This window comes from Mytilus trossulus, chromosome 7, assembly GCF_036588685.1.
Source record: "Mytilus trossulus isolate FHL-02 chromosome 7, PNRI_Mtr1.1.1.hap1, whole genome shotgun sequence".
Classification (NCBI taxonomy): Eukaryota; Metazoa; Mollusca; class Bivalvia; order Mytilida; family Mytilidae; genus Mytilus; species Mytilus trossulus.
The window spans coordinates 59,044,897-59,070,978 of NC_086379.1; the positions used below are offsets into that span (position 1 = coordinate 59,044,897).

The 26,082-nt window shown below is 31.8% G+C and overlaps 2 protein-coding genes across 2 annotated transcripts; one reads left to right on the top strand and one right to left on the bottom strand.

Annotated features, from left to right (window-relative positions):
• Positions 1-4,637: 4,637 nt before the first annotated feature.
• LOC134725418 (G patch domain and ankyrin repeat-containing protein 1-like) lies at positions 4,638-14,551 on the top strand. The gene is made up of 2 exons (XM_063589222.1): positions 4,638-4,716; positions 13,181-14,551. The coding sequence occupies exon 2, from the start codon at positions 13,211-13,213 to the stop codon at positions 14,249-14,251; it is 1,041 nt and encodes a 346-aa protein (XP_063445292.1). The 5' UTR covers positions 4,638-4,716; positions 13,181-13,210; the 3' UTR covers positions 14,252-14,551.
• A 2,319-nt stretch (positions 14,552-16,870) lies between these two features.
• Positions 16,871-19,366, bottom strand: LOC134726553 (probable serine/threonine-protein kinase DDB_G0278845). The gene is made up of 3 exons (XM_063590959.1): positions 19,340-19,366; positions 18,422-19,006; positions 16,871-17,714 (listed from the first exon to the last, which is right to left on the bottom strand). Exons 1-3 carry the CDS (start codon positions 19,364-19,366, stop codon positions 17,295-17,297), a joined length of 1,032 nt encoding a protein of 343 aa, XP_063447029.1. The 3' UTR covers positions 16,871-17,294.
• Positions 19,367-26,082: the final 6,716 nt, after the last annotated feature.

The window sequence follows — 26,082 nt, forward strand, 5'->3', positions numbered from 1 at the left end:
AAACCAACAGGCACGTTTTGTACAAATTATAATTTGTACGGGAGAGATCCGTTTGCGCCAAAAATGCGTCTTTTGCACGACAACTTTTTTTCTCCAATGCTACGTTTGCGCCACCTGTTTTAAAATTACATGGTATCATTTGCGCCAGAAATAAAACATACGATTGCGCCAATTAGAAGAAATATGACTTCCCTCCACCTTTATTCTGACTTAGAACCGGCAGTTTACACGGCAAATGTTTCCTTTTCTGAAACATTCTTTCCTCGTACTGCTGCTGCATGAGTACCTCCTAATTTAATGTATGTAGTAGCTTGTAACTCCACTTTATTGTCCAAAAAGACAATCATTGAAGGATGAAATGCATAAAACAGTTCATAATAATTCCCCGTGGAATGCTTCTGCTCCGTTACTATTACATCTTTAGATAGAGTTTCAGCCCATACGGATGGTGGGAGCAAAGCACTGTGTCATGATCAACGTATGTGTGGAAAATATTATCAGCAAAAGTTTATATTTTCTTTTCTTTTGGCATATCGTGTATTAAATATTCAACTTGAAAGCAATAAGTTTTCTTCTGTCTCTGTACATGGACTGTCTATTGCATTTCACGTCATTTCTCTTCAGAGGCTCATCATCATGGTGAAATATCTCCGATCATATGATACTTTTTAAGCCAAACATATTATAAGAATAAAATATTAATCATTAAAATATCTGTGATAGGGATAATTTGTGTAAATTATGCATCTTCATTTGGAGCTGTTTGAAAAGGGTATTCTTCAGAAATATGATACTTTTGAACTTTCGTTGACAAACTGTACGGTCATAAAATGTCATTTCATTGTTAAACTATTCATTGTTTTATCGAAATCATTTTATTTGCAATATTTGTCCGTCAAAGTAATTTCATTATGATGTAACAATTTTTCTTTGTAAAGCTTTTTGTATTATAAGTAATAATTAAGTGTCAAGTATATTTTCACAAAGTCAGAAATTTGTTTCAAGATAATTCTTTTTGTAAATAATAGATAAAGTCACAGCTTTACAGAGTTCTTAAGTTTTTTTACGTAAAGAATAATTAATCCTCTAGTCATTTCAATTACGCCGCTATTTAGCCTAAAAGCTCAATCGACAGATTTTTGTTATAATCTTTTGTTAATTCTTATCGTAGTATTTCATTGTCATTTTGTAATCTCGTGTCTATTATTTAATTGTCACCAAGTAAATTCTTGATTTAAATATGTTTTCTGAAGTTCTAAACTTCAGTGAGAGTCGGGCATTCGAACTGGCAACATCCGCTCAATATGTCAATGTGTAAAAGAACATCAATTTGTAACATTTTGTAAAACTACATGTATTCCATCCTGAATCATTAAACTGTTAACTACTGCATAGGACTTGTGTCTAATTCTACAAGTGGAGTTAAAGCGAGTATTCTCAGTCAAGTGACTACATCCTAGTCATTATCTAATGTTGGCATCGCCAACATCTGCAACCGGTCGTTGGTTGCAGCTCGTTATCAACTTTAAATCAGTAGCCAATTTCCCGGTTACATATATATGATAGAAATGTGTACAGGTAAATTGGCGCAAATGAGTACTGATTATTGGCGCAAATGATACATTTGGAAAAAAAATTGGCGCAAAGGATACCCCTGAAAAACAGTAATTGGTGCAAAAGCCTTAAAGGACTGCTGCCATTTGTACAAAGTCAAAATACAAGTTATAGTTTGTACAATATGTTTCTACACATTATAATTTGTACAATATTTTTGTACACATTATAATTTGTACAAAATGATAACTTGTACACAACATATATATGATGAATTTATGCATAAATTATGTCTGATTCCTTACCATGAACTTATCAAAACCATTTTATACTTTTATAATATTTAGATAATCACAAAATTGCACTGAAAGTGTATTTCCAAGAAGTTTGAAATGCACTTTAGAACTGCAATAGGGTTTATATAATTATCAGGATTCCATTTTTTCTATCATTCAAAATTGGACATACTATTGCAGTTCAAAAAGGCAAGGAAATCCTCCAGATCTTAAACTAGGTTAAATTTTTTTATCAAAGAAGGATCAAACTACATTACACCATGCACATGCTTACAATTTAGCATCCACATTATAGTCGTTGGTTTTGGTCAAGTTTTTTTTTTCTGAAAGATAACTGGATATCAAGGATTTTCATAACTGATACAAAAATAGTATTATTGAAGCCGCATTTTGATTTCATACACCTGTGAAGTATTTATATTCGGTATACAAATGAGGAGATTGTGTAGGATTGCCAATGGGATAAAAAAAAAAAAAAAAAGTGGTATAACATAGATCAATTACATACCTTTCTGGAAGAGCATGTTAACACTTAAGATTTAATTCTGACTGAAAAATGAGCCGATCGGAGCCAAAAAATTGTATTTGTGTTTGTAAGCAGTAGCGTTTGGTGTGGGTTGCCGATCTACATATGTCCAGGTGGTTGATGAAAAATTATTTTAATCCTTTTAAGACATTTTGTAAATGAAACACTTGGCCTCCAGATGTTTTATAAATTAAACTCAAACAAAAACAGAAACAGAAAAAGGATTAAGATATACGATGGTATGGATGCGGTTTATAGAATAGAAAACATTCATGGACAAAAATTACCGCTGAAAAAAGGGCAACATAAACAAGCAAAGAGCAATGCAATAAAAAATAACAGGGGTCACATTGTAATTATATAGAAAGAGAATTAGCGTCACTAAAGAAGACATTTGTCTCTAAACAAAAGTTCCTATTACCTTTGTGTAAGATCGGCGAATAATCTTTAATAATTGAAGGATCGCTAGAAACCTAAAGAAGAAGGAGGGGGGGGGGGCGTAAAAAAATAAGTGCATGTGAACAAAACAAATAAAAAACAGAGAAAAATGGTATGAAAGTTAGACAACGAAGAAAGGAAAATAAATCCCATCCAGACACTCCTATATATAAAATTTATTGTAGACTAATAAAAAGAAAAATACAATGGGATGAAAGGTGTTTTTTTTCGGAAGTTCAGTTTACTTGTAGCAAGAACAAAGGTTCGAGTAACATCGTTTTTTTTCTCTTATTTTCGTTTAGGGTATTGCAAACATATCTTCTTATAAGATCTTATAACATATGTCAAAATTCTGACACAGATTTCTTTTTCAATTTACAAATTAAAATGTCACAGTTTTATCATTTTCTAGCTCAACAGTAAACGACACACGTGTCTCTTCGTAAATGCATTTAACTTGACAAACTTGTAAAATACGTCGGATGGAAGTCACGAAATACAAATAAACAGAGGGACTTTCTATACTATACAGGGCCGTAGCGTAATGGAGGCAAATGAGGCAAATGCCTCACTTTTGAAACGACGATCAAACTTTAGAAGTGGCAATTTTTTTTAATTTCATGTATTTTACATTATCAATATGCGAGTTTCAAGTTTCAAACTATTTACCGGCACCCTACATACAGTGTTTCCAATCTGCAGCAGCGATTCTGAATATAATTATTTTACATGCATAGCGGTGACGGTAACAAAAATAAGAGTCCCGATTTCAAATCAAAATACACAAATTAAAACAAATCTTATTTATGTCGTTACAAAAGTGGTTGAAGACGGGTTCTTTAAAGAGAAAAAAGATGAAAAGGGAAACTCATGAGTATAAACACCCCCGATAAGTATGCTGGCTTATAACTTTCTTGGTTAATTTTTGAATCTACCAATGTTTACACACTGAACAACAAACATGCCGCAAATGCAAATCGATAAAATATTTCATTGACCAAAAAATAATGATTATTTGTAATTAATTTAAACAAAATCATGAAGCGCCTTTTATATGGAAGTCTTTAATGTATAAGGCAATTCATGACTTTTATTAATCTTTAATTTTTAAATTGTTATTTGGATGGAGAGTTGTCTCATTGGCACTCACACCACATCTTCCTATATCTATGAAATATATTTTTGGTATTGTTTGAAAAAAAAATTTTGTGTTTCTTTGTTTTATTATTATTATTATTAGCATTGTCTGGTTGTATGCTAGCGTGTTCCATTGATTATATTGCGGTAGGCCGTGGGTTCGAACTCCGAACGGTAGGTCAGACCAAAGACTTAAAACTTATAATATGTTCTCGTCTTTTAGAAGCTTATAACTTGCTGTTGGACATAAATATATATATATACATCAGAACGTGTGTTGAAGCTTTTTGATAGTACAGGTCATAGGAGAATCGGAAAGTTTTGGTTGACCAACATAGTTGAAACTTGTTTTGTTACTTACTAGGCTAGCTAATAAAAAAAACGCATTCAGTCTGTTATATATTTTTTTTTTTTTTTTTTAAGATAGTAATGCTGAAATAAGCTTCTTCCGTTTCATGCATCCGAACCCCGCTAAAAAAAAAAGGTCCCAAAAATTTTTCGCCTCGCGCCGCTCGGCGAAATGCCTCAGTTTAAAAGAACATGCGCTACGGCCTTGCTATAGTTAAGTATAGAAACTCAAAGTCCCTGTCATGCCTAAAATCTAGAAAAGAAGAAAAGTACGGTTCGGATTTTCGAGTTCACTTCTCGTCCGTTGTTGACCCCGAAATTACATTAATCACTTCCGGTGTAAATAAAAGCCGATTTGGTAACGTTTAGTTTAGAGGAAAACCGATTTAAAGATTAACTCTTAACAGCAGCATACATGTGAGATTTCCATTTGTTATGATATAAATAAGTTAAAGGGGTCTATGAGATGTTTTGCATACACGAACGAGACAATATCTCGACGTAAACTGTGGCGGTCAAGTTACAGTAAATGGGCTATGTCTTAGATTGCAGTAAAATTTGGCATACAACTCTGGCTCGATGAACTTCAACTGAAAATCGAAATAATAATGCATTTATCTCAATTATCATTTGAAATATTACTGATTGAATACTTACAAAATGGGTGAACATTTGTATAGAAAGCACATAAAATCGGCGAAAACCCTTCAAAATTTGTCTTAAAATCGCCAAATCTCTAAATCTACTCCATAGATTTTTCTTAAAAAACTATATGTTGTTGATGCAAAAATTTCCTTTATAATGATGCAAAATAAAGATAGGGTCACTGACTTCCTTTTAACAGTATACATCATGTACATCATTCAAAGTTGCGTTCTTTCAGAAAAAATTCAACAAAACGTCGAAATAATCGTTACATTATCGCGTTGCAGGCCGTGAAACGTTGATTTTTGACGTTTTTCACTACTAACAAGGTAACAAATTGATTATTAGACAAAAAACGAAGTCAGTGACCCTATGACAAAAATGTATGATTATTTTATATCATTAAAACAGAAATTTATGTGTCAACAATATATAGTTTTTTAAGAAAAATCTATGGAGTAGAATTAGAGATTTGGCGATTTTATGTGCTTTCTATAAAAATATTCACCCATATTATAAGAAATCAATCTGCAATTTTTCAGATAATAAAAGAGATAAATGTATTATTTTCTTCGATTTTCAGTTGTAGTTCAACAAGCCAAGGCTGTATGCTTTTTTTAAACAAAATCTGTTACATAGCCCATTTACTGTTCCTTGACCTTAACACAAACAGGTGATCATGAGTTGGTCATCTGGAGACTGAAGTCAATTTCTCAAAAAAACTTACTGCTAAGATTGGTTGTAAGTATACCGAATTGTTCATGACTAACGACCAATATTAGTCGTAAGTTTTTTTTGTGAAATTGACTCCTGGTCTAGCTTCACTCAGTCACCTCAGCTGTTCCTCAAGACCAAGAACTCTCTAAGCACAGTGGTGGTCCTAGTAGTGTGCTTAGTAATGTATACATCAATGAACTGCAAACCAGTAAAGTCTTAGGCTCAAGGCAAACAGCAAGTTAAGAATTTAAGAGCCCCAAAAATGACAGGGCAAAACCCATTAATTCAAACAGGAAAAACGAATGTCTATATTCTTCTAAAAATGTAAGAAAAGAAATATGAAAAATAAAAATCGAAAAATGCTTATGAACAATATAAAAAAAAAAACACCATTGAACAATATCTATCTTTGCATTCCTATAGGCATTAACACTATAGCACGTACATGTATAGTCCAAATGAAAGGAAAATATTTATCTTATTCCGGTTAATCGGTTTCCTAATACACCTTATTGCTATTTGTCCGCCATTACCATGATTACTGGATATCGCACAGGTTCCCGCAAAATTTTGACGTCATAAAACACAATGGATGGGGTAATCGTAATCTGTAATCGTAATCGATTGTAATTGATTACATTTTTTCAAGTAATCGACAGTAATCTGTAATCGAAGACATTTTCGATTACATGTAATCGTAATTTAATCGATTACAGCAAAAATGTGGATGTAATCATCGATTACTTTTTGATTACATTTCGATTACTTTAGTAAAAAAGTTTGATGAAAAATAACCTATTTCAGAGGAAAATATGTATGTTATCACTTTGTAGTACAGATAAAAAATTATGCATCAACAATACTTGAGAGTTAAGCAACTGCCTTATTTCTATCTACATGTATTGTCCCAAGCTGCAAATGAGCAACCAGATCCCCTACCTAAATTTACATTATATCTAGCTTTTGAAACAAATGGATTTATGTGCTTGTCAATAATTCAAGAGCTTTAATATTTAAATAAGAAATTAAATTTGAAATAATAAAATATATCTTAAATAAGAAAGGTGTCTGTCTTTCGTTAAGTTCTGTACTACATTTTTTTTAAAGTATTAAGCTTATTTGTATTAAATTTCCTCAAAACATCATTTTCAATCAGAGTTGAAATTAAAGCTTTAGCTTAGAATAGAGTTGATTTCTTAAATGTTATAATATAAATGTATATAAACTAAATTAAAAAAGAACACAAAATCCTTTTAACAATGAACCAATGGCAATGCAGAGCAATTCTTTTTAGAAATAGATACATGTATCCCTTTGACACTATAAATATATTTTGTATATAATTTGATGGAAGAAGTTAACAAATCTTAACAACATTCTTACCTTTACTAATTAGATGATCAAAGTCTTCTTATCAATATTAAATATACTTGGTTTTTATTTCAATTATCTTATGTCTAATTAAGAAGGAAATATACAATATTTAGCCCCAGGTTATAGATTGTACTCCAGTGGCAGTTGAATAATCTGTAATTAGGGTGGTTATCCAAACAAAAGGTTTAAATCATACATGTAGATCATTATAAAAATAAATTTTGATCTTAAAAACTAGCTGAACTAATTAATTATTCTACTTTTATTTCCTTAAACAGTATAATTATCTACATGAACTATGCTAAAAGAAAAAAATTTAAAGAGTAAAAACAAAAAAAGCTAACGTAAGTCAGTAAGAAAGCTAAAATTTTGAAAAACAATTAGATATGAATTAGTGCAATGCGATGACATCTTTCATTTATGTTGAAAGTCAAAATTTTAAGTTTTTTTTTTTTTAAATATTTCTTATCTTCATCAAGAAATTTGATCTAAAAAAAACAGCTATTAATTTTAATTTAGAAATAATGCTTTGAATGATGCATTTTGTAAAGATGTTAATTTCCACTTTACAAATGTTGAGCAATATAATTATGTTTTACTCATGTTATTTTGTGTTGAAATGTTGAAGTATGTAATTGACAGTAATCGAAAAGTAATGTAATTACTTTTGATAAAGTAATCGATTGTAATCGATTACAACCTAAAATTTGAGTAATCGATTATTAATCGATTGCACAAAAATCCTTCATGTAATCGATTATTAATCGATTACATTTGTCAGTAATCGTGCCCATCCCTGAATTCTGACACCATAATGGAAAAGTGATTGTTGTATGTGTCAAAAGTTCAAGCTGCTGGGTCAGCCGGGATGAGCAATAAGGTGTATCATGTGAATAGAATGGTGTTGCTTGTGTAAGTTTCAACAACAACAAAATTTATTGAAAGTGCCTCCCAGAGATTAATATATTAATCTAAATTAATAAAAACTAAAATATGATTTGAATGTTTGCATTTAACTGTCATTTAAAACTGCCAAACATCATGAACATATTTGTAGGTACATTGTACATTATAGGATATATATGAACAAGATCATTTTTCCAATGCTTACACTTTTAGCTTATTTTAGTCACTCCCCCACCTCTTTACTATCACTATTACTATCAGAGCATACATTTTCATTAGCAGGACTGTTATTTCCTAACAAGTTGACTTATTTACAAATGTAGTACATGTAGTAAAATTAAATGAGCTAATAGTTATGGAATAAAATTCCTTGGACTATTATCTAGTCCTAGGTTAATATTTTGATAGTTTTACTACCCACAATACCTGAATACACAAAATGGCAGGGTTGGCAATGTAATAACTTCCCGGGAATCCCGGGTGGGAAAAACCGGGTTTTCCCGGGCTGGGCAATACTCCCAGAAATTGGTAATAGTGAGCAATACTGGGCAATATGATTTTCTGTGCTTATTTTAACACTTAATAGTAAAGACTTGGTACAGTTTCATAGTATAACAGCTAAATATATACTTTTTATACAGATAACCATTGAAAGTCATTTCTAGAAGATTGAAATGTCAATTTCATTCTCTTCTCTATTAATTCTACATGTAGGCAGAACAGAAGATTCATACATTTAAAGATACCTTTTCAATTACCAAGGATTGTTGTTTTAATAAACCAAACCTTGAAACATGCATTTTATTGCAGTGTTTAAGTGACTTGTTTATTTTATTTGTCATACATTCATATTGCTAAATAAACACCCTAAGGGGTCATGCCAATAAAACTTATAGAATTATAAGGGCTGATTATTGTGGGCGTATGACATTTGCCGATTTTGAAAATTTTCATTCTTTCATTTGCGCCGATTTCATTTTTATACGACCGCAAATTTTGAAAAAAATTTCGTCGTATATTGCTATCACGTGGGCGTCGTCGTCATTGTCGTCGTCGTCCGAATACTTTTAGTTTTCGCACTCTAACTTTAGTAAAAGTGAATAGAAATCTATGAAATTTTAACACAAGGTTTATGACCATAAAAGGAAGGTTGTTATTGATTTTGGGAGTTTTGGTCCCAACATTTTAGGAATTAGGGGCCAAAAAGGGCCCAAATAAGCATTTTCTTGGTTTTCGCACTATAACTTTAGTTTAAGTTAATAGAAATCTATGAAATTTTGACACAAGGTTTATGACCCCAAAAGAAAGGTTGGGATTGATTTTGGGAGTTTTGGTTTCAACAGTTTAGGAATTAGGGGCCAAAAAAGGGTCAAAATAAGCATTATTCTTGGTTTTTGCACAATAACTTTAGTTTAAGTAAATAGAAATCAATGAAATTTAAACACAATGTTTATGACCACAAAAGGAAGATTGGTATTGATTTTGGGAGTTTAGGTCCCAACAGTTTAGGAATTAGGGGCCAAAAAGGGACCCACATAAGCACTTTTCTTGGTTTTCGCACCATTACGTTAGTATAAGTAAATAGAAATCTATGAAATTTAAACACAAGGTTTATGACCATAAAAGGAAGGTTAATATTGATTTTGGGAGTTTTGGTCCCAACAGTTTAGGAAAAAGGGGCCCAAAGGGTCCAAAATTAAACTTTGTTTGATTTCATCAAAATTGAATAATTAATTGGGGTTCTTTGATATGCCGAATCTAACTGTGTATGTAGATTCTTAACTTTTGGTCATGTTTTCAAATTGGTCTACATTAAGGTCCAAAGGGTCCAAAATTAAACTTAGTTTGATTTTGACAAAAAAGGAATCGGTTGGGTTCTTTGATATGTTGAATCTAAAAATGTACTTAGATTCTTGATTATTGGCCCAGTTTTCAAGTTGGTCCAAATCTGGGTCCAAAATTAAACTTTATTTGATTTCATCAAAAATTGAATAAATGGGATTCTTTGATATGCCAAATCTAACTGTGTATGTAGATTCTTCATTTTTGGTCCCGTTTTCAAATTTGCCTACATTAAGGTCCAAAGGGTCCAAAATTAAACTAAGTTTGATTTTAACAAAAATTAAATTCTTGGGCCTCTTTGATATGCTGAATCAAACATGTACTTAGATTTTTGATTATGGGCCCAGTTTTCAAGTTGGTCCAAATCAGGATCTAAAATTATTATATTAAGTATTGTGCAATAGCAAGTCTTTTCAATTGCACAGTATTGTGCAATGGCAAGAAATATATGTAATTTCACAATATTGTGAAATAGAAATTTTTTTTTAAATAGAGTTATCTTTCTTTGTCCAGAATAGTAAGCAAGAAATATCTTATTGCAAGAATTTTTTTTAATTGGAGTTATCTTTCTTTGTCCAGAATCAACTTAATTCTTTGTTATATACAATATACAATGTTTATTCACTTTTTACTACCAACTGATAAATTTAAATTATCTTTACCATTCAGTGATAACAAGCAGTTTTTTTACATCTTAATATTTTATGATGTATTTAAATGAGTAGTTATTGTTGCAAACTCCATTAGAATATTTTGATTGAGATTAGTTTTGGAATAAGGGAAAGGGGGATGTGATTAAAAAATTGGGTTAAATTTTTCTCATTTGAAATTTCATAAATCAAAAGAAAATTTCTTCAAACCTTTTTTTGAGAGGATTAATATTCAACAGCGTAGTGAATTGCTCTAAGAGAAAACAAAAATTTTAAGTTCATTAGAACACATTCATTCTGTGTCAGAAACCTATGCTGTGTCAACTATTAAATCACAATCCAAATTTAGAGCTGAATCCAGCTTGAATGTTGTGTCCATACTTGCCCCAACCGTTCAGGGTTCAACCTCTGCGGTCGTATAAAGCTATGCCCTGCGGAGCATCTGGTTTTCATTTGCGCCTAATTGGATTTACAGGTAAGTTACAGGTAAGTTCATACTTTTACATTGGCCGAGCACAGAGTATAAAGACAAATCAAGTGAGATTGCAGTTGGTAAATGGCTATTCCAATGTTTCGGGTTACCATTGAAAATTTCCTTTCCCTAAATGAAATCGATCACTGCTTCACGTTTGACATTGTCTGACACTCGTTCCTAAATAATTTCATACATTCGTAGACAACGTACAAGTACACATTCCATAACGATCAACCAATTCGTGATGGCGTCCATAAAATTAACGAAGGGATGATTTCAACTTCCCTATGTGGAACTCTTGGTTTAATAGCTCCCTTGTGAGAAAATGAGAACTCTAGAAATGACCCCACCGGTACGTATGCCAGACAAAGAAAAGATGGCCTTCTTTATCGACAATTACATCAAATATAGAAGAGACGAAATCATAAGAAAGGAATATATTAGATATGTTGCCTACTATACATACTCTGCAAAAATAGATTTATGATTTGAATGTATTCCGTTCTTATAGATTTAAATGCTATACATATATTTTTAATTCGGCATTTTAGTATAAACAAAGTGCTTTTATCTTAGGTTTTTACTTCATGATTTTTAAACATGAGGCAACATTTATATGCATGTTATGATTGACAATTCATACCATATGTTCAATTTGCTAACGGAAGAGGTCTTTAATGATAAATGAAAATAACATTACTGGGATGGAGAGTTGTCTCATACCACATCTTCTTATATTATTTCACCTGTAATTTACCTTTAAAAAAACCGGCGCTAATGAAAAAAAAAATCGGCGCAAATGAAATGCAGATCGGTGCAAATGCAAAACGCCGATTATTGTTACATAAACAAATCTGTGTTCTAGTCTGAATAATTACTAATTAATTAGTGACTTTACTTAAATGTAAATTTTCTTACAAGTAATTTTTAATTCTTAATAGGAGTTATATTTTATTTGAAAAAAAAAAAATTTTGCTTTATATTTACAGTTTGCCCATCTAGACAAATGCTAAACAAACAAAATAGGGTATAAACAGATAAATAGCTTAATAAATGTATTACATTCGTGTTTATCACTGAATCCTCTTTAAAATTCAGACAAGTATTTTATATTACCCAGTATTACCCACTAAAACCCAGTAAAACCCGGGTATTCCCAGTATTTCCCAATGGGCTGGGCAATACTCATAAAACCAGGGTTTTTGCCAACCCTGCAAAATGGGTATAATTGTGTGTTTCCATATAGCTAATGTTTTACCTAGTGAGTACTTGAGTATCGCTTGGTAAATTCAATGACTAATTGATTAGTAAATCCTCACCGAGTTGACATCCCTAATATATACCATACAACAAGATAACAAAGTACAAAGAAATAAGAGCAAACTGACTCCGGGTTAACAGGTACTAGGGCAAACAGACCAAGATTCACACTACACTGTAGATTTATATATATAGTAGCACCTGTGATGTTTTCCTAAAAAAAGACATCATTATCATTTGGATTTGGATACATATGTATGTAAGTACATACATGTAAACCAAATAATGACAAAGACTTCTTAAGAGGGTGTCACAGCAAAAATTTTACATAGCCTTTAAAATCTTCATTATACATTTACACGTTATAATTAGGACTATCTCAGTACATACATACATACAATGTACTTAATCAGTTTTATGAGAAGTCCATTATCATGATTACTAGACTTGATTGTATGTCTTATTCCACAGCACATTCCAGGGTATTAAAATATCCCTTTTGATTCATTTTCTTGTTTCTATATATGTTTGCAAACTTTCACACAGGTCTTACAAGGTCTTATAATCATTTGTAAAAAATGATTTTTAAATAAAAGGCAAGATTCAAAAGCTATTTAATAAACAAAATACTTGTTTACATGCTTTGCATTTGACAAAAAGCCTCTAAATAAAAAAAATCAAGGGGAAAATTGAAGCAAAACCAAGTTTAAAAACATCTACTTGCATGACTTGTGAGTTGTGACTGTCAGCCTTTTATTATTAAAAGTCATTAAAAATTGTTCACATTGCAGCATGTACATGTATTATGTTAAGAAAATATGAGAAAATCAGTAAAAAGTCTTATACCAGTATACATGTATGATGTATTACTTTCTAACTTTGAAGAAGTTATGGTGCGTGATACAAATTGTGATCAGAAATCATTATCACATTGACAACAACAAAAAATTGAAGATGATTGTTTGATAACTGATAACACAATTATAATTTTTTTTTAAATATTTTTTTGCAGGTATGCAGTTTAGGTGGTTAATACTTTAAGATGGAATGGATGAAAGGAGAGTATTCCAAGTTGATAAGTTTTGTCTCGGCATCAAGTGATGACAGAAGTAGGAAAAGGAAAACTGAAAACAGGAAAGTAAATAGAAATTTAGAGGGAACAGAAGTAAAGAATTTTTATGAAGAAATTATAAATGAAGAAAGCTCAGCTTCTGTAAAAAGTGATGAAATACAGACAAGTAGAGAAAAAGTGTGTCCGGGAAAAAGAAAGAAAGATAATAGTTGTTCTAAAACACAAGTGATTAGATCAGACATTACCCATATAGATATTAACAGGTATTTAAGATATGCCCAGGAAGGAAATTTAAGACTGTTAAAGGTACAGATTTCAAAAGGTGTTCCTGTTGAAAGTCATGATCGATATGGCTGGTCTGCTTTAATGTGTGCGGCACACTCTGGTCAGTTAGATATTGTAAAATATTTATTATCAGCTGGTCTCAAAACAGATATAGTTGATAGACATAACCAAAGTGCTTCTGACATTGCACGCTTGGCTGGATTCACAAATATATCAGAATTCATTGAAACCTGGAAACCTGGATCAAACCAGGTCAATTTTCCAATAGAAAAACGCAAATACAGCTGTGAATCATTTTATTGTGACATTTGTAAACAAAAATTTACAGAAAGTTCTGTGAAAAATCATGAAAGCTCTATGGTTCATATATTCAACTCTAAAAAGAAAGCAAAGGACGATCCGTTTCTAATTCCATCTTCCAATAGAGGTTACAGGATTATGTTAAAAAGTGGTTGGGATGGCAAGGAAGGATTAGGATCAGAAGGACAAGGTCAAAGATATCCAGTTAAAACAGTTTTGAAACAAGATAGAAAGTGCCTTGGTTCTGAAAAAGGAGAAAAACCTAAAATAACTCATTTTAATGCTAATGACAAGATGGCCATTACAAAGAACCCAGAGAGGAAATTGTCAAAGCGAGGCTTAAGTAGAAAAGACCAAAAACAAAAATTGAAAAAACAAAAACAGTGGGAAAGAAATTTAAGGACATCTATGTCACTTGATTTTTGACGTTAACAAAGGCAACAACTTATACATTGCAGCTATATTTAATTAAGATTTGAACACATATTTTATGATGTCCTCCTTTATGCTAGAATACAATGTTGAAACTGAAGTGTTACATTTCTTAATTTTATTTCAAGTTCTGCACTTTTACTGCATACCCAAACATGTTTCATTTGATTAGCTGTCCTGGACCATATTGTGACTACATGTATGTGAGCAATGACAATCACTTTGCATCAGTCAGATATTTTATCTTTTTAATCTGCTTGCCCCAAGTTTAAATAAAATGATAAATACTTTGTATATATTTAAAAATTTATTATTATATAACGAATGAATTTCAGTGGTTTTTGTTGAGCCTGCAACTTTTGTTGCCGAAAGCTTGACATATGGAAAATGATCTGGCAGCGATGATGTTAGCTAACTTTTTAAAAGCTTTATATTTTAGAAGGTAGAAGACCTGGATGCTTCATACTTTGTATATAGATGCCTCATGTTACGAACTTTCCGTCAGTCACATGTCCATGTCCTTCACCTCTTTTTCATGGTTCAGTGACCACTTGAAAAAAAGTTATTTTTTTTTGTAATGTTAAATTCTCTCTTATCATACATTTGTACAGTCATGTAACTAATTGGATAACTCATGCCCGTCAGACAGTTTTCACTTGACCTCAACCTCATTTCATGGATCAGTGAACAAGGTTAAGTTTTGTTGGTCAAGTCCATATCTCAGATACTATAAGCAATAGGGCAAATATATTCGGTGTATGGAAGGACTGTAAGGTGTACATGTCCAGCTGGCAGATGTCATCTGACCTTGACCTCATTTTCATGGTTCAGTGTTTATAGGTAGATTTTTGTGTTTTGGTCTGTTTTTCTCATACTTTAGGCAATAGATCTTCTATATTTGTTGTATGGAATGATTGTAAGGTGTACATGTCTCGCGGGCAGATTTCATTTTCCTTGACCTCATTTTCATGGTTCAGTGGTCAAAGTTAAGTTTTTGAGTTTTGGTCTTTTTATCTAATACTATATATGCCATAGGTCAACTATATTTGGTGTATGGAAATATTTTATGATCTATATGTCAGTCGCGCAGGTTTTATTTGACCTTGACCTCATTTTCATGGTTCATTGCTCAGTATTAAGTTGTTGTGTTTTGGTCTATTTTTCTTAAACTATAAGTAATTATAATAGGTCAACTATATTTGTTGTATGGAAGCATTGTTAGCTGTACATGTCTGCCTGGCATGGTTCATCTGACCTTGACCTCGTTTTCATGGTTCATTGGTCTTTGTTTTGTTATCTTGGTTAATGTTAAGTTTATGTGACAATCTTTAGGCTAGGATGAAAATTTTTGTCCTGCATTTTTTTTTAGTTGTAATCTCTGTCCTGCCTTTTTATTTTTCACTCTACCCCGTCCTGCTTTTTTTTTTTTAGTTTATCCTGACTTTTTTTACATAAATTGTCATCCTGACTTTTTTTTTTTTGCAGGTGTCTCATCCTGCCTTTTTTTTTTACTCAAAACTCCTTTCCTGCCTTTTTTTTCAAATTTCATCCTAGCCCCCCATAAAAATCAAATGGTAGCTCCCTTATGCTGAATTGAAAAATATATATAGGGTTTAAATATCAATCCAGGACAGGAAGGATATCATGTTTACTGGAAGTGGTGCGGCCTATAGCTAGTAAAAACAGCAAACAGAAAGTAGAAAAAAAATGTTTTGACTTCAGGATAACATAACTTTATATTCATCGTGGCACGACCCACTTTTTTTTCTCGATTAAATGACAATTTCACTTTAATGCATACATGATATGAATATGGAAAAAAAATTCTATGTAGCATTTTTCATTTTTAGCTCACCTTGCCAAAAGGACAAAGTGAGCTTTTCTCATCACTTGGCGTCCGTCGTCGTCGCCCATCATCGTTAGCTTTTACAAAAATCTTTTCCTCTGAAACTACAGGGCCAAATAAAACCAAACTTGGCCACAAGCATCATTTTGGTTTCTGGTTTAAAATATGTGTGGTGTGACCTGGCCAACCAACCAAGATGGCCGCCATGGCTAAACATAGAACATAGGGGTAAAATTCAGTTTTTGGCTTATAACTCAAAAAACCGAAGCATTTAGAGCAAATCTGATGGGGTAAAATTGTTCATCAGGTGTTGATCTATCCGCCCTGAAATTTTCAGATGAAACGAACAACCTGTTGTTACATGTGTTAGGTTGCTGCCCCTGAATTGGTAATTTTAAAGAAATTTTGCTGTTTTTGGTTATTATTATAGATAGAGATAAACTGTAAACAGCAATAATGTTCAGCAAAGTAAGATTTACAAATAAGTCAACATGACCGAAATGGTCAGTTGACCCCCTATAGGAGTTATTGCCCTTCATAGTCAATTTTTAACCATTTTTTGAAAATCTTAGTATACTCTTTTGCAAATATCTTCTCCTCTCAAACTACTGTGCCAAATTAATCCCAACTTGACCACAATCATCTTTGGGGTATATAGTTTTAAAAATGCGTCCAATAAACCCGCCTATCCAAAATGTATACTAGTAGTACAAAAACAGAAAAAAAAGAAATTTTAATTTTAATTTTTCTATATTATTCACTGTAAATAAAAGTTAGATCCCACGCACGCACGGTATAGTAAAATCAGTGCCCGGCACGTTATCATCAGTATGTAGATGGAGTGCTGAATTATAAAGAAGATGGCCGCCACGGCTAAAAAATATTTACAAAATTCCGTAAATTAGCCATAACAACATTATTTACACACACATGATAGTGGCATGTTATTATTTATGATGTAACAACACGCACAGTTGAATGCAAGTCACAAAGAACGAAAAAGATGAAGAAATAAATAGTTTTTATATCACATTAAGCTTTTGATAAGAAGTCGCTAAACACCTGCTTGTGTCCTTATGGAATGAAACCTGTAAGTTGATGATTTAAACTATTCCAATTTATTATCGACAGTTTTTCACTTTCGATCTAACACATTTATTTACTGTTAAGGGACCCATTTCTGGTACTATATCAATAATATTGAAGACAGTTTGCAGGTATATTCCCTACAAGCAAGACCTCCCTATATGTTCGAGCAAATTTATGAAATTTTCTGTTTGTTTCTTCATCACGTACTTCGTATGGTTCTCTGAGTTCTTCGCTTGTAAGATCAATAATAGAGACATTTAAAGGTAGTTTATTGACATCAATTTCTACGATCTTGTCGTTATTGTTTCCGTTTCTGTTATTTCCTCTACTTCTCTTTACTTCAAGCAAGTTATGTGCTGCATAAGGACTGGAACATGTTGAGATGTACTTTGAAATTTCCCCCTTGCTTCCATAAGCAACGTGGTGCCCCACACTTATATTTGAAAAAGGATATTTGGCCCGCAATCCATTGTTCTTGTTTTCATTTTCTCGTAGTAATCTGTATAACTTGGGATGTTTTTTCTAAAACAAAATACAGAATATATTTCGTATAACCTTACATTTTTATTTGTTTTTTAAGGACTTAGAATTCGATCAAAAAGTAGGAAACACATTTTGTTTTTAAACTTCATAATAACGTAAAACTTTTATAAGATTAGCAGTATGTTTGATTCAATTTCGTCATCACCATGATCACTGACTGCATGATTCAAAAAAGTTTAATCATAAAATAACTGAAATCCGAGAAAATTCAATACGGATAGTACCTAATCAAATGGCAAAATCAAAAGCTTATACTATTTCCTTGACAGATCCGCACACAAATAATACATCATTCTTTTACAGGCAAAACGATGACTCATATATATTTTGAAACAATAAAAAGCAATCAATTCCGATTATCAACTAGTTGGTGTCTGGCCTGAAACACGCAGGATTTGCTGTTCCATTATGAAGAACGTATACACTGTTAATTGTGTGGGTTTATTTTTGTTTTTTTTGTTTTGCAATTTAGTGAAACATCTTAGTATGTCGCTTCATACCTATGATAACATATGATAATTTGAGTCCAATCGGAATACATTAATTAGTCCTATGTAATTAATGAAAGTGTTGATTATATTGAATACCAAAGTTACTTTGCGAAATGAGTTTTGCAAAAAAAATGGTTTTCGGATGGAACTCAATTCAATATTAATATATACAAATTGATTTGTTTTGATTCTTACCGCTTCTTCCCTGGTTATTGGTTCGGGTTCTGGAACTGAGGGTGTACCGTTGCTTTCATTATCGATTCCTGTAGGTGAACTATCATCACTATTCTTGCTATTGGTATCACTTTCTGATGCAGCTTCATAAACTGTATTGATGGCTGTGTCTTCTGTCTTCTGTTTTTCACATGAAATTTCGCTCTGATCATGTTGACTTTCCTCATTTTCAGAAATAGAGTCGTCCAAATCTTTTGACTCTTCATTGCTCTCACCTTTAGTTAAAGTTGAATTAGGTTTCAGTTCATTCTCCTTATCGAGTCTGAAATCATTATCATCTTTTAAATGGGCGATATTACTTTCCTTTATTTCTGAAGGTGCTGGTCTTACGCTCTCTTCTTTTTTTTCGACATAATTCTCTGACTGCAACGACTCCTTTTCATCTTTGATTTCATCCTCCGACTTCTCATTTTGCTTTTGCTTCTTTGTATTTTCATGGTCATCAAACGAATCTGAATGTTTCCGTTTGAAAGTATTTCGAATGACCGAACCTTCTGTTTCATTTTGCAGAGTTTCCGAAACTGTAATATTGTCCGTATTTACGGTCTGTTATCAAAATACAAGTATTACGCTTATCTCGTATTTATAGCTTGTTCACCAAATTTTCCTACAACAGTAAATAAAACATGGTTATCTGATCTTCCTTTATGCATTTTAATATTGAAATTATTACAAAATTTCGACTGAACGGTTTTGATTAAATTGTAACCTGTAAAAAACGATGTGTTTACAATAATTTAGATATTAGCTGCAAATAATTCTACTTTCGTTTTTCGAGTTTTCAAAAATTACCCAGGTCATACAAAAAAAAAATAATCAATAAATTGATTAAAAAATTAAAATGAGTAGATTTTATTTGAACAACTGACAATTGTTTACCTGAAAACAAAGATAAGAGTTGATCATTTTGATACTGCATTGTTTCAAATGGCTAGTGAATATTTTAACCAGAAAGAATTTTGGCCAAACGTGTCACTTTTAAAGTTTATTTGAGAGAAATATCAAATAGATAAATATCTCTATTGCAACAAGATTTGTGGCAATTAAATGGAGTGTGGCATATGAACTCACGATATCATTTAAGTCTTTTTAATAATCTACCATGCTTAGTTTTTTTGTTCTCTTTCTTAGGAATTTTGAGGAAAACAATGTCTTCCAACGACCCCTGGTTAAAATATAGAACCATATAAAACATGTTTTAACTCTTGTCAATTCGATGCGTTTATTTAGAATCATTTTCATTATAAGCGCTGAAATCGGAATATTTAAAGCCAGGAACGTGTAAATCAGAGACAACGATAGGAGCCACATGACCAGGTAATGAGGAAATAAACAGAAACGCAAAATCAAAGTAAGGTCGGTATAGCAAAAACATCGAACTCAAAGGAAAAGTCAAACAGGGAAATGCAATACAAACTGACAAAATCAAACGCTTTCAATCAACGGACTTTCAGCTGTCATATTCTTAATTTGGTACAGGCATTCGGCAAAACAGTATTTGAAGCTAGGTCAACCTTCAACATGTATGACAGTTGTTCATAGTATTGTTACATTGGCAAAATAGATCATTTTCGAGGGATCTCCTTCATTGGAAAAGTTTGTTTATACGCTTGGTTACAATCGTTACCTATCCGTGAGATTGTTTTAATTCAAGTGATGTTATTTGACGTCATTTGTGCGTTTGTAAAAACTAAACTGTACATTAGTACGTTCAGCTAAGCGATTAGTATTCTAATTAACATAGCTTCAATGATGCCGCAAACGCATGAATGCTTTCACTTAAACCAAAGGTTATGACGGATTGAAACGGACTATTGGGGTAGCAACGCAAACTTGCATAGAATAATAATGTGACAATAATTTGGTTTCAGCAACCAAAACTTGTGAGCAGACATACAACACAGCTTTTCCTTAGAGAATTGGAAGCTTAGTTTTTAGACATTTTTGTTTTAATTTATAACCGGGGAAGTTTAGATAAACTTTCTTATGATATTTTAGAATTCAGCTTTTTATTTTTCATGATCTATGATGAAAATATATAAAAAAAAAACCAATATTTCCTATTGATGCGACTGTCATATAAGTGAGAGGGTTAGCGCTATGAAACCAGGTCCAATCCACCATTTTCTATATATGACAAATGCTTTGATACTATATATACGCTTGAATTTTTACTTGATAACATTTGTGTTCGCTTTGGAGATTCCGTATATCGCCAAGTTATTGGAATTCCAATGGGGACTTACTGTGCAACACTTATAGCGGACCTGTTTTTGTATTGTTATGAGTTACAATTTGTGAATAAAATTAGCAAAGACCCATCGAAACTACATTTTAGCGAGAGAAATTTATGTGTTACAGAAAATTTATTTTTGATATCAGAAACTAGTCAAAACATTTACTAAATTTTATCATCGGTATAAGGAAATAATCCGCAAATATAACTCAACATGCAGACATCTTCTACGTTCATGTATTTCACATCCAATCTTTTATGGTAATATTCTTTACAAAGCACAAAAATCTCAGTATTCACCTCAAAAGCTGACAAAACCTTTAAACAGATTTATTAAGAAGGGCTATAGTTACGATACTGTTGTAGTAGACTTCAGCTGTTGTCTGCTATATGGTCGGCGTTTTGCTATGTGTTTCTATAAAATAAAGTATTGACCTCACCTGATCAGAGAATGTTCTGTTGATTTCTCAATTTCTCAAGATTACATACAATCTAAAGATCTATCTGCAAAATAATTTGTCATTGACAAAACGCCAACATCAATTTTCGAAAAATGACAAATACCCCATACATACAAATCCTGTTGTCCGTATCTAACAAATACAACACAAAAGGATATTTCGTGCAATGTCGTTTCAATGTTACGTCACTTGTCTGTACACATTAGGGTTTATTTAAGGATCGAAACTAAGGTTTTGCTTGAACAAGCATTTCCATAAAGGTAATTTGTACCAATTTTTAACTGCTGTATAAAAAAAGGAGACCAATGTCTGAAAATTATCAACTTTTTGTATTTTGCACGAAACCTCCTTCTAAAGGTTCTCAGACTTCTTGTGTTTCTGTCATTGACCTTATAATAGTGTATATTGTATATTGAATTACAAAAATTTCATCAAGACACATTACATAAGTATGGATCTTTAAAACGTAAGTACGAAGAGGATATAGGTATACAGGTACTGAAATGGGATACTGTGCCAATGTTAACATTGTACAAATCATTCAGTGTTATATTATATTTAAATGATTTTCTGAAAACTAATATCAATAATAGTGCAGTAGCATATACAAGTAGTGTTATATGACAGTTTGTCATTGGGATAATGCATACCCGATCGTCAACGAAAAGTATAGTTATCGTTCTTGAAAAACTTTCACAATTCATATGAAATTTGACATGAGTGCATGGCGTGTTTCCTCTGTGTTCACTTAATGGCTTGCATTTAGGGGTTTTCTTGTATTGCATTGATAGTGAAGGTTGGAAAACACCCTTTCAGATATAACATTTACCTGAATGTAGCATGGGAATTGAGATCTAAACTATTTGAAAGTAAAGTTGGGAGAATCACATTGATAAAGTGTTACTTTTATTTGTATTATATAGTGATCCCAATTATTTCTATTTATCTATTTTTCCAATTTCTCAAAAGCATTATATAACAAACCACATGCACTATTTTAACAACTCGCTTGCTGGATGAATAGAATAAAACCCTAACTTATATTCCCGTCATTAGATTAACCTTTTGTGTATATAACTCCGGCGAAGAGTAAATGTTTTGCCCTGGGATTGGATAATGAGTAAAACATATTTTGTTTTTATACTAGTGAATAACCGCAGTTTGTTTTCTACAATAACAAAGAAATAAGAAGATTTAAAGAAACTTTTAAACACAGAGCGTTGACTCACACCGAACAGCATTTACACAAAGCGTTTCGTATTATGTACACATAGCGTTTCGATATAAAATTTTCTGCACTTAACTATTCAAAATATTTCCTTTGCAATTATTAAGATATTTGTTTTGAAAAATCTACATTATATTGTATATTATAACATCACTAAAACATTTTATTGTAGCATAAATGATTTGATTGAATGAATATCAAATTATTGAAATCGAGTCATTTACAATCATTGGAAATATTTGGTGTAAATATTCTACTTTCGTTTTTCGAATTTCTAAAATCACTTGTGTTCTACATTATCGTTTTTGTTATTTAAATGCACTATTGATTCGTCACTGCAAACAGATAATGTTCTTTTGCTCCTAGAAACATTGCAAGAAAAGGGGAAGACTGAAAATGGACCCCCTCCCCCCAAAAAAAGGAAAAGAGGGTAAACAGTCTACAGCTGTTGATCAAATCTAGCATCGGGAAAACTTATCATATTAGCTATGAATTGTCAATGACTTCTGAATATGTAAACGCAATCTTGACTGCTGTAATTTTTATTTTTTTTACCTATAATGTCTGTTTGTTTTGTTCACGCATCGTTGTCAATTTAGTGGAATCTAATGTGACTGTCATACTAGTGAGAGGTTTAGCTAGCTATAAAACCCGGTTCAATTCGCTATTTTTTACAAAAGAAAATGCCTGTACTTTATTAGATTTATAACAAATAAAAAACGGAATGCTAGATAATGATTTATGTTATATAGTTATCAATGGTACCAGGATATATCATTATTTATATAACTTACCTTCTTTGACAATGTACTGCTAATTGCAAAATAAAATATATTTTAAAATCTACCCTATAGTTTATTTATTCTTGACAAACGCCTACAATAATTTTCGAAAAGTCGTAAAAAAAAACTTCCAGTGTTGGAATATCAAACTGGATTTAAATGAATGACATAACGAAAGTACAAGCTGTTTTTCTAAAAGTGTTTAAATTTAGTAATTGATAATCAATGGTTGACTGTTGATAATATATTTTACTAAACTTGTATTTCAACCGCATAGGACTTTATATAAACTCGCTTCCGAAAACCCGAAACAAATTTTTAAATTGTATATAAAGAAGTCGAAAGATTTACCTTGGTTTGATGTATACTGGTATTCATACGAGTTCGCTACAGAGGAGGGCAATGGTGAGAAGTAATTGGAAAAGATAATTGTTACTTTTATTTTCAAACATTTCACGTTTTATTATCCTTTCTAAAACATAGACCGTGAAACACAATTATTATTCTCATACATATTTTAAAGTTAACGGCGATCACTCATTATTAAGCTTCACTTCAACTGGAATTGATGCGACTGTCATAAATTACCGATGTAACCTGGTTTAGCGCACTATTGTCTATACCTGTACCAAGTTAGAATTGGGACAGTTAGTTTTTATTCGTTTGGTGAGTTTGAGCTTTTGATTTTCATTTTTATAAAGGGACTTTTTGTTTTTAATTTTTTCCGCAAAAAGCATATTTTTTTTAACCTTTGTTTACCCTTTTGCAAGGAAGTACTTATGGTGCAAATGTTAAGATCTTATTTTAATTGTGCTATTAACAATCGGCAGACAATAAAAATCAACAACCCAAAACTCAGATCAAATGGAATGACTGGTGTGCAGATTATGTTAAGGTTTGTGTGTAGTATCTGCTTAACCAATGTTAAATCTTTTCATAACACATTGAACTACCTTTTGTACCGTATCAAATATGTAATGAAATGATTTAATCAATTCATATAATATTGACACTGTTTTCGGTTTGATATACTAGATATAAAGTCTTAAAGTCGTCATTGTTAATGTGTGTTTGTATATACTTTTAACCTTTTGCTGGTACACTGATCGATCTTTCAAAAAATTCGCGGCGTTAAGCAGCAACTTTAAGTTGGTTATCCAGAATAGCACTAACGATTTCAACGCATGTATTCAGCACAGGCATTCTAATGTTAAAGTTTGAGCATCCACGACGCAGATAGACACAGAAAAGCGCCTCAGACAAACATATTATTTATCTTAAATTTAGTGGTTGTTAAAAGTAGTCATCTACAATTTTTAGAAGATTTTAGTTTTGATTTTTCGGTACATTATTAACTATATGTACGGTTATCAGGTGGTAGAAAATAAAACGCTTTCAGAAAGTAAGTGCTGGTGTTCATCACTTTGTTGACGATGTGAAAAAAGATAGTGATTCCCCTAAATTATTGCAAATTTTATTTAAACATATTTTCAAGGATACAATAGCAATCGTCCTATGTGAATAATTTAATAATATCTTTATACTGATATCATAACATGATGATTTGAGAAGTAGCCTAGGTAGGTCAGATTTATGTAAACGCGTTATATTAAAACATGATCCTGCTAAAGTCAAGGCGAATATCAACAAATATTTGTCTTGATGTGTTTTCATATTTGTAATATATCAAATATACACCAATTAAACAGATATAATGGATGCTACAAATAATGTAAACGATGTCGGAAACACATTTTATTTTAAAGACATGTTGGATAAGACTATATTTCATATCTCCACTGGCCAAATACGGACAAAAATAAGGGTTGTGGAAGAGCTAAATTTACTTGCAGAGTGCGTTACACTTCCAGTACATGTGATCCAGTGTCCTGCAGGGTGGCTGTACATCTATAAACACTTGTCCCAAGGCAAACAGACGACTTTTGTGCGAAGTATTAACCTAAAAAAGAGTGAATAGACCTTTTTCTATGTTTACTGGGTTGCTTTTGGGTTTATGCTTTAAACTCAACAAAAAAAAAAGGGACGAAAGATACCAAAGGGACAATCAAACTCATAAATTAAAACAAAACTGACAACGCCATGGCTCAATATGAAAAAGACAAAAAGACTAACAATATTACGCATGACACAGCATAGAAAACTAAAGAATAAACAACACAAACCCCAACAAAAACTATGGGTGATCTCAGGTGCTCCAGAAGGGTAAGCAGATCCTTCTCCACATGGGACACCCGTCGTGTTGCTTATTTGATAACAAATCCGGTAAATAGTCTAATTCGGGAAGTCACATTCATGAAAGGGAAGGGGATTGTAGTTACTTACTTAAAATACTGTTAACTAACGTATAGCGGGTTATTTTCGGAGGGTATTAATTTTCGCTTATTTTCGCAGATAGACCAAATTCATCAAAATAAATTCCGCCAATTTATAATGCACATGCAAAGGTATCGACTAACTATTTGAACTCGCCTTAATAATAACCGTTATAATATTATGTATACCTTTTTTTTAATTTTACACCCCATTTAAACTATTATCAAAAACTATAAAAGTATATAAGAGGCTAAATATTTTAAAGGAGTAAGTCCACTACAAACTGACATCGCATTGGAAAATAACACAAAACGACCAAAAGACAAGCACTAGTATAAAAAACATAATGTAGTAAATCCAAAGACTGAGCAACACGAAACCGTTTTTTGTACCATTTGTTTTAAAACAAATTTTGACAACAATTCAAAGAATCTTGTTTAGAAGAAATTCCATGATCAAACTGAGACTCTTACTTCTAAAATTAAAAAAATGTATAAGATGTATTGATTAAAGTAATAGACTTAAATTCATGCAGTATTTTATTCTACAAAAAATTATTAATTTACAATTACAACATAATT

Bases quoted from the DNA above. Each gene is read 5' to 3' on its own strand.
- LOC134725418 (XM_063589222.1), top strand. From the start codon at position 13,211: ATGGAATGGATGAAAGGAGAGTATTCCAAGTTGATAAGTTTTGTCTCG.
- LOC134726553 (XM_063590959.1), bottom strand. From the start codon at position 19,366: ATGATCAACTCTTATCTTTGTTTTCAG. The intron at 19,007-19,339 runs GTAAACAATTGT...TTTTGATAACAG, and splicing joins ACTCTTATCTTTGTTTTCAG to ACCGTAAATACGGACAATAT. The intron at 17,715-18,421 runs GTAAGAATCAAA...ATTTTGTTTTAG, and splicing joins CAATAACCAGGGAAGAAGCG to AAAAAACATCCCAAGTTATA.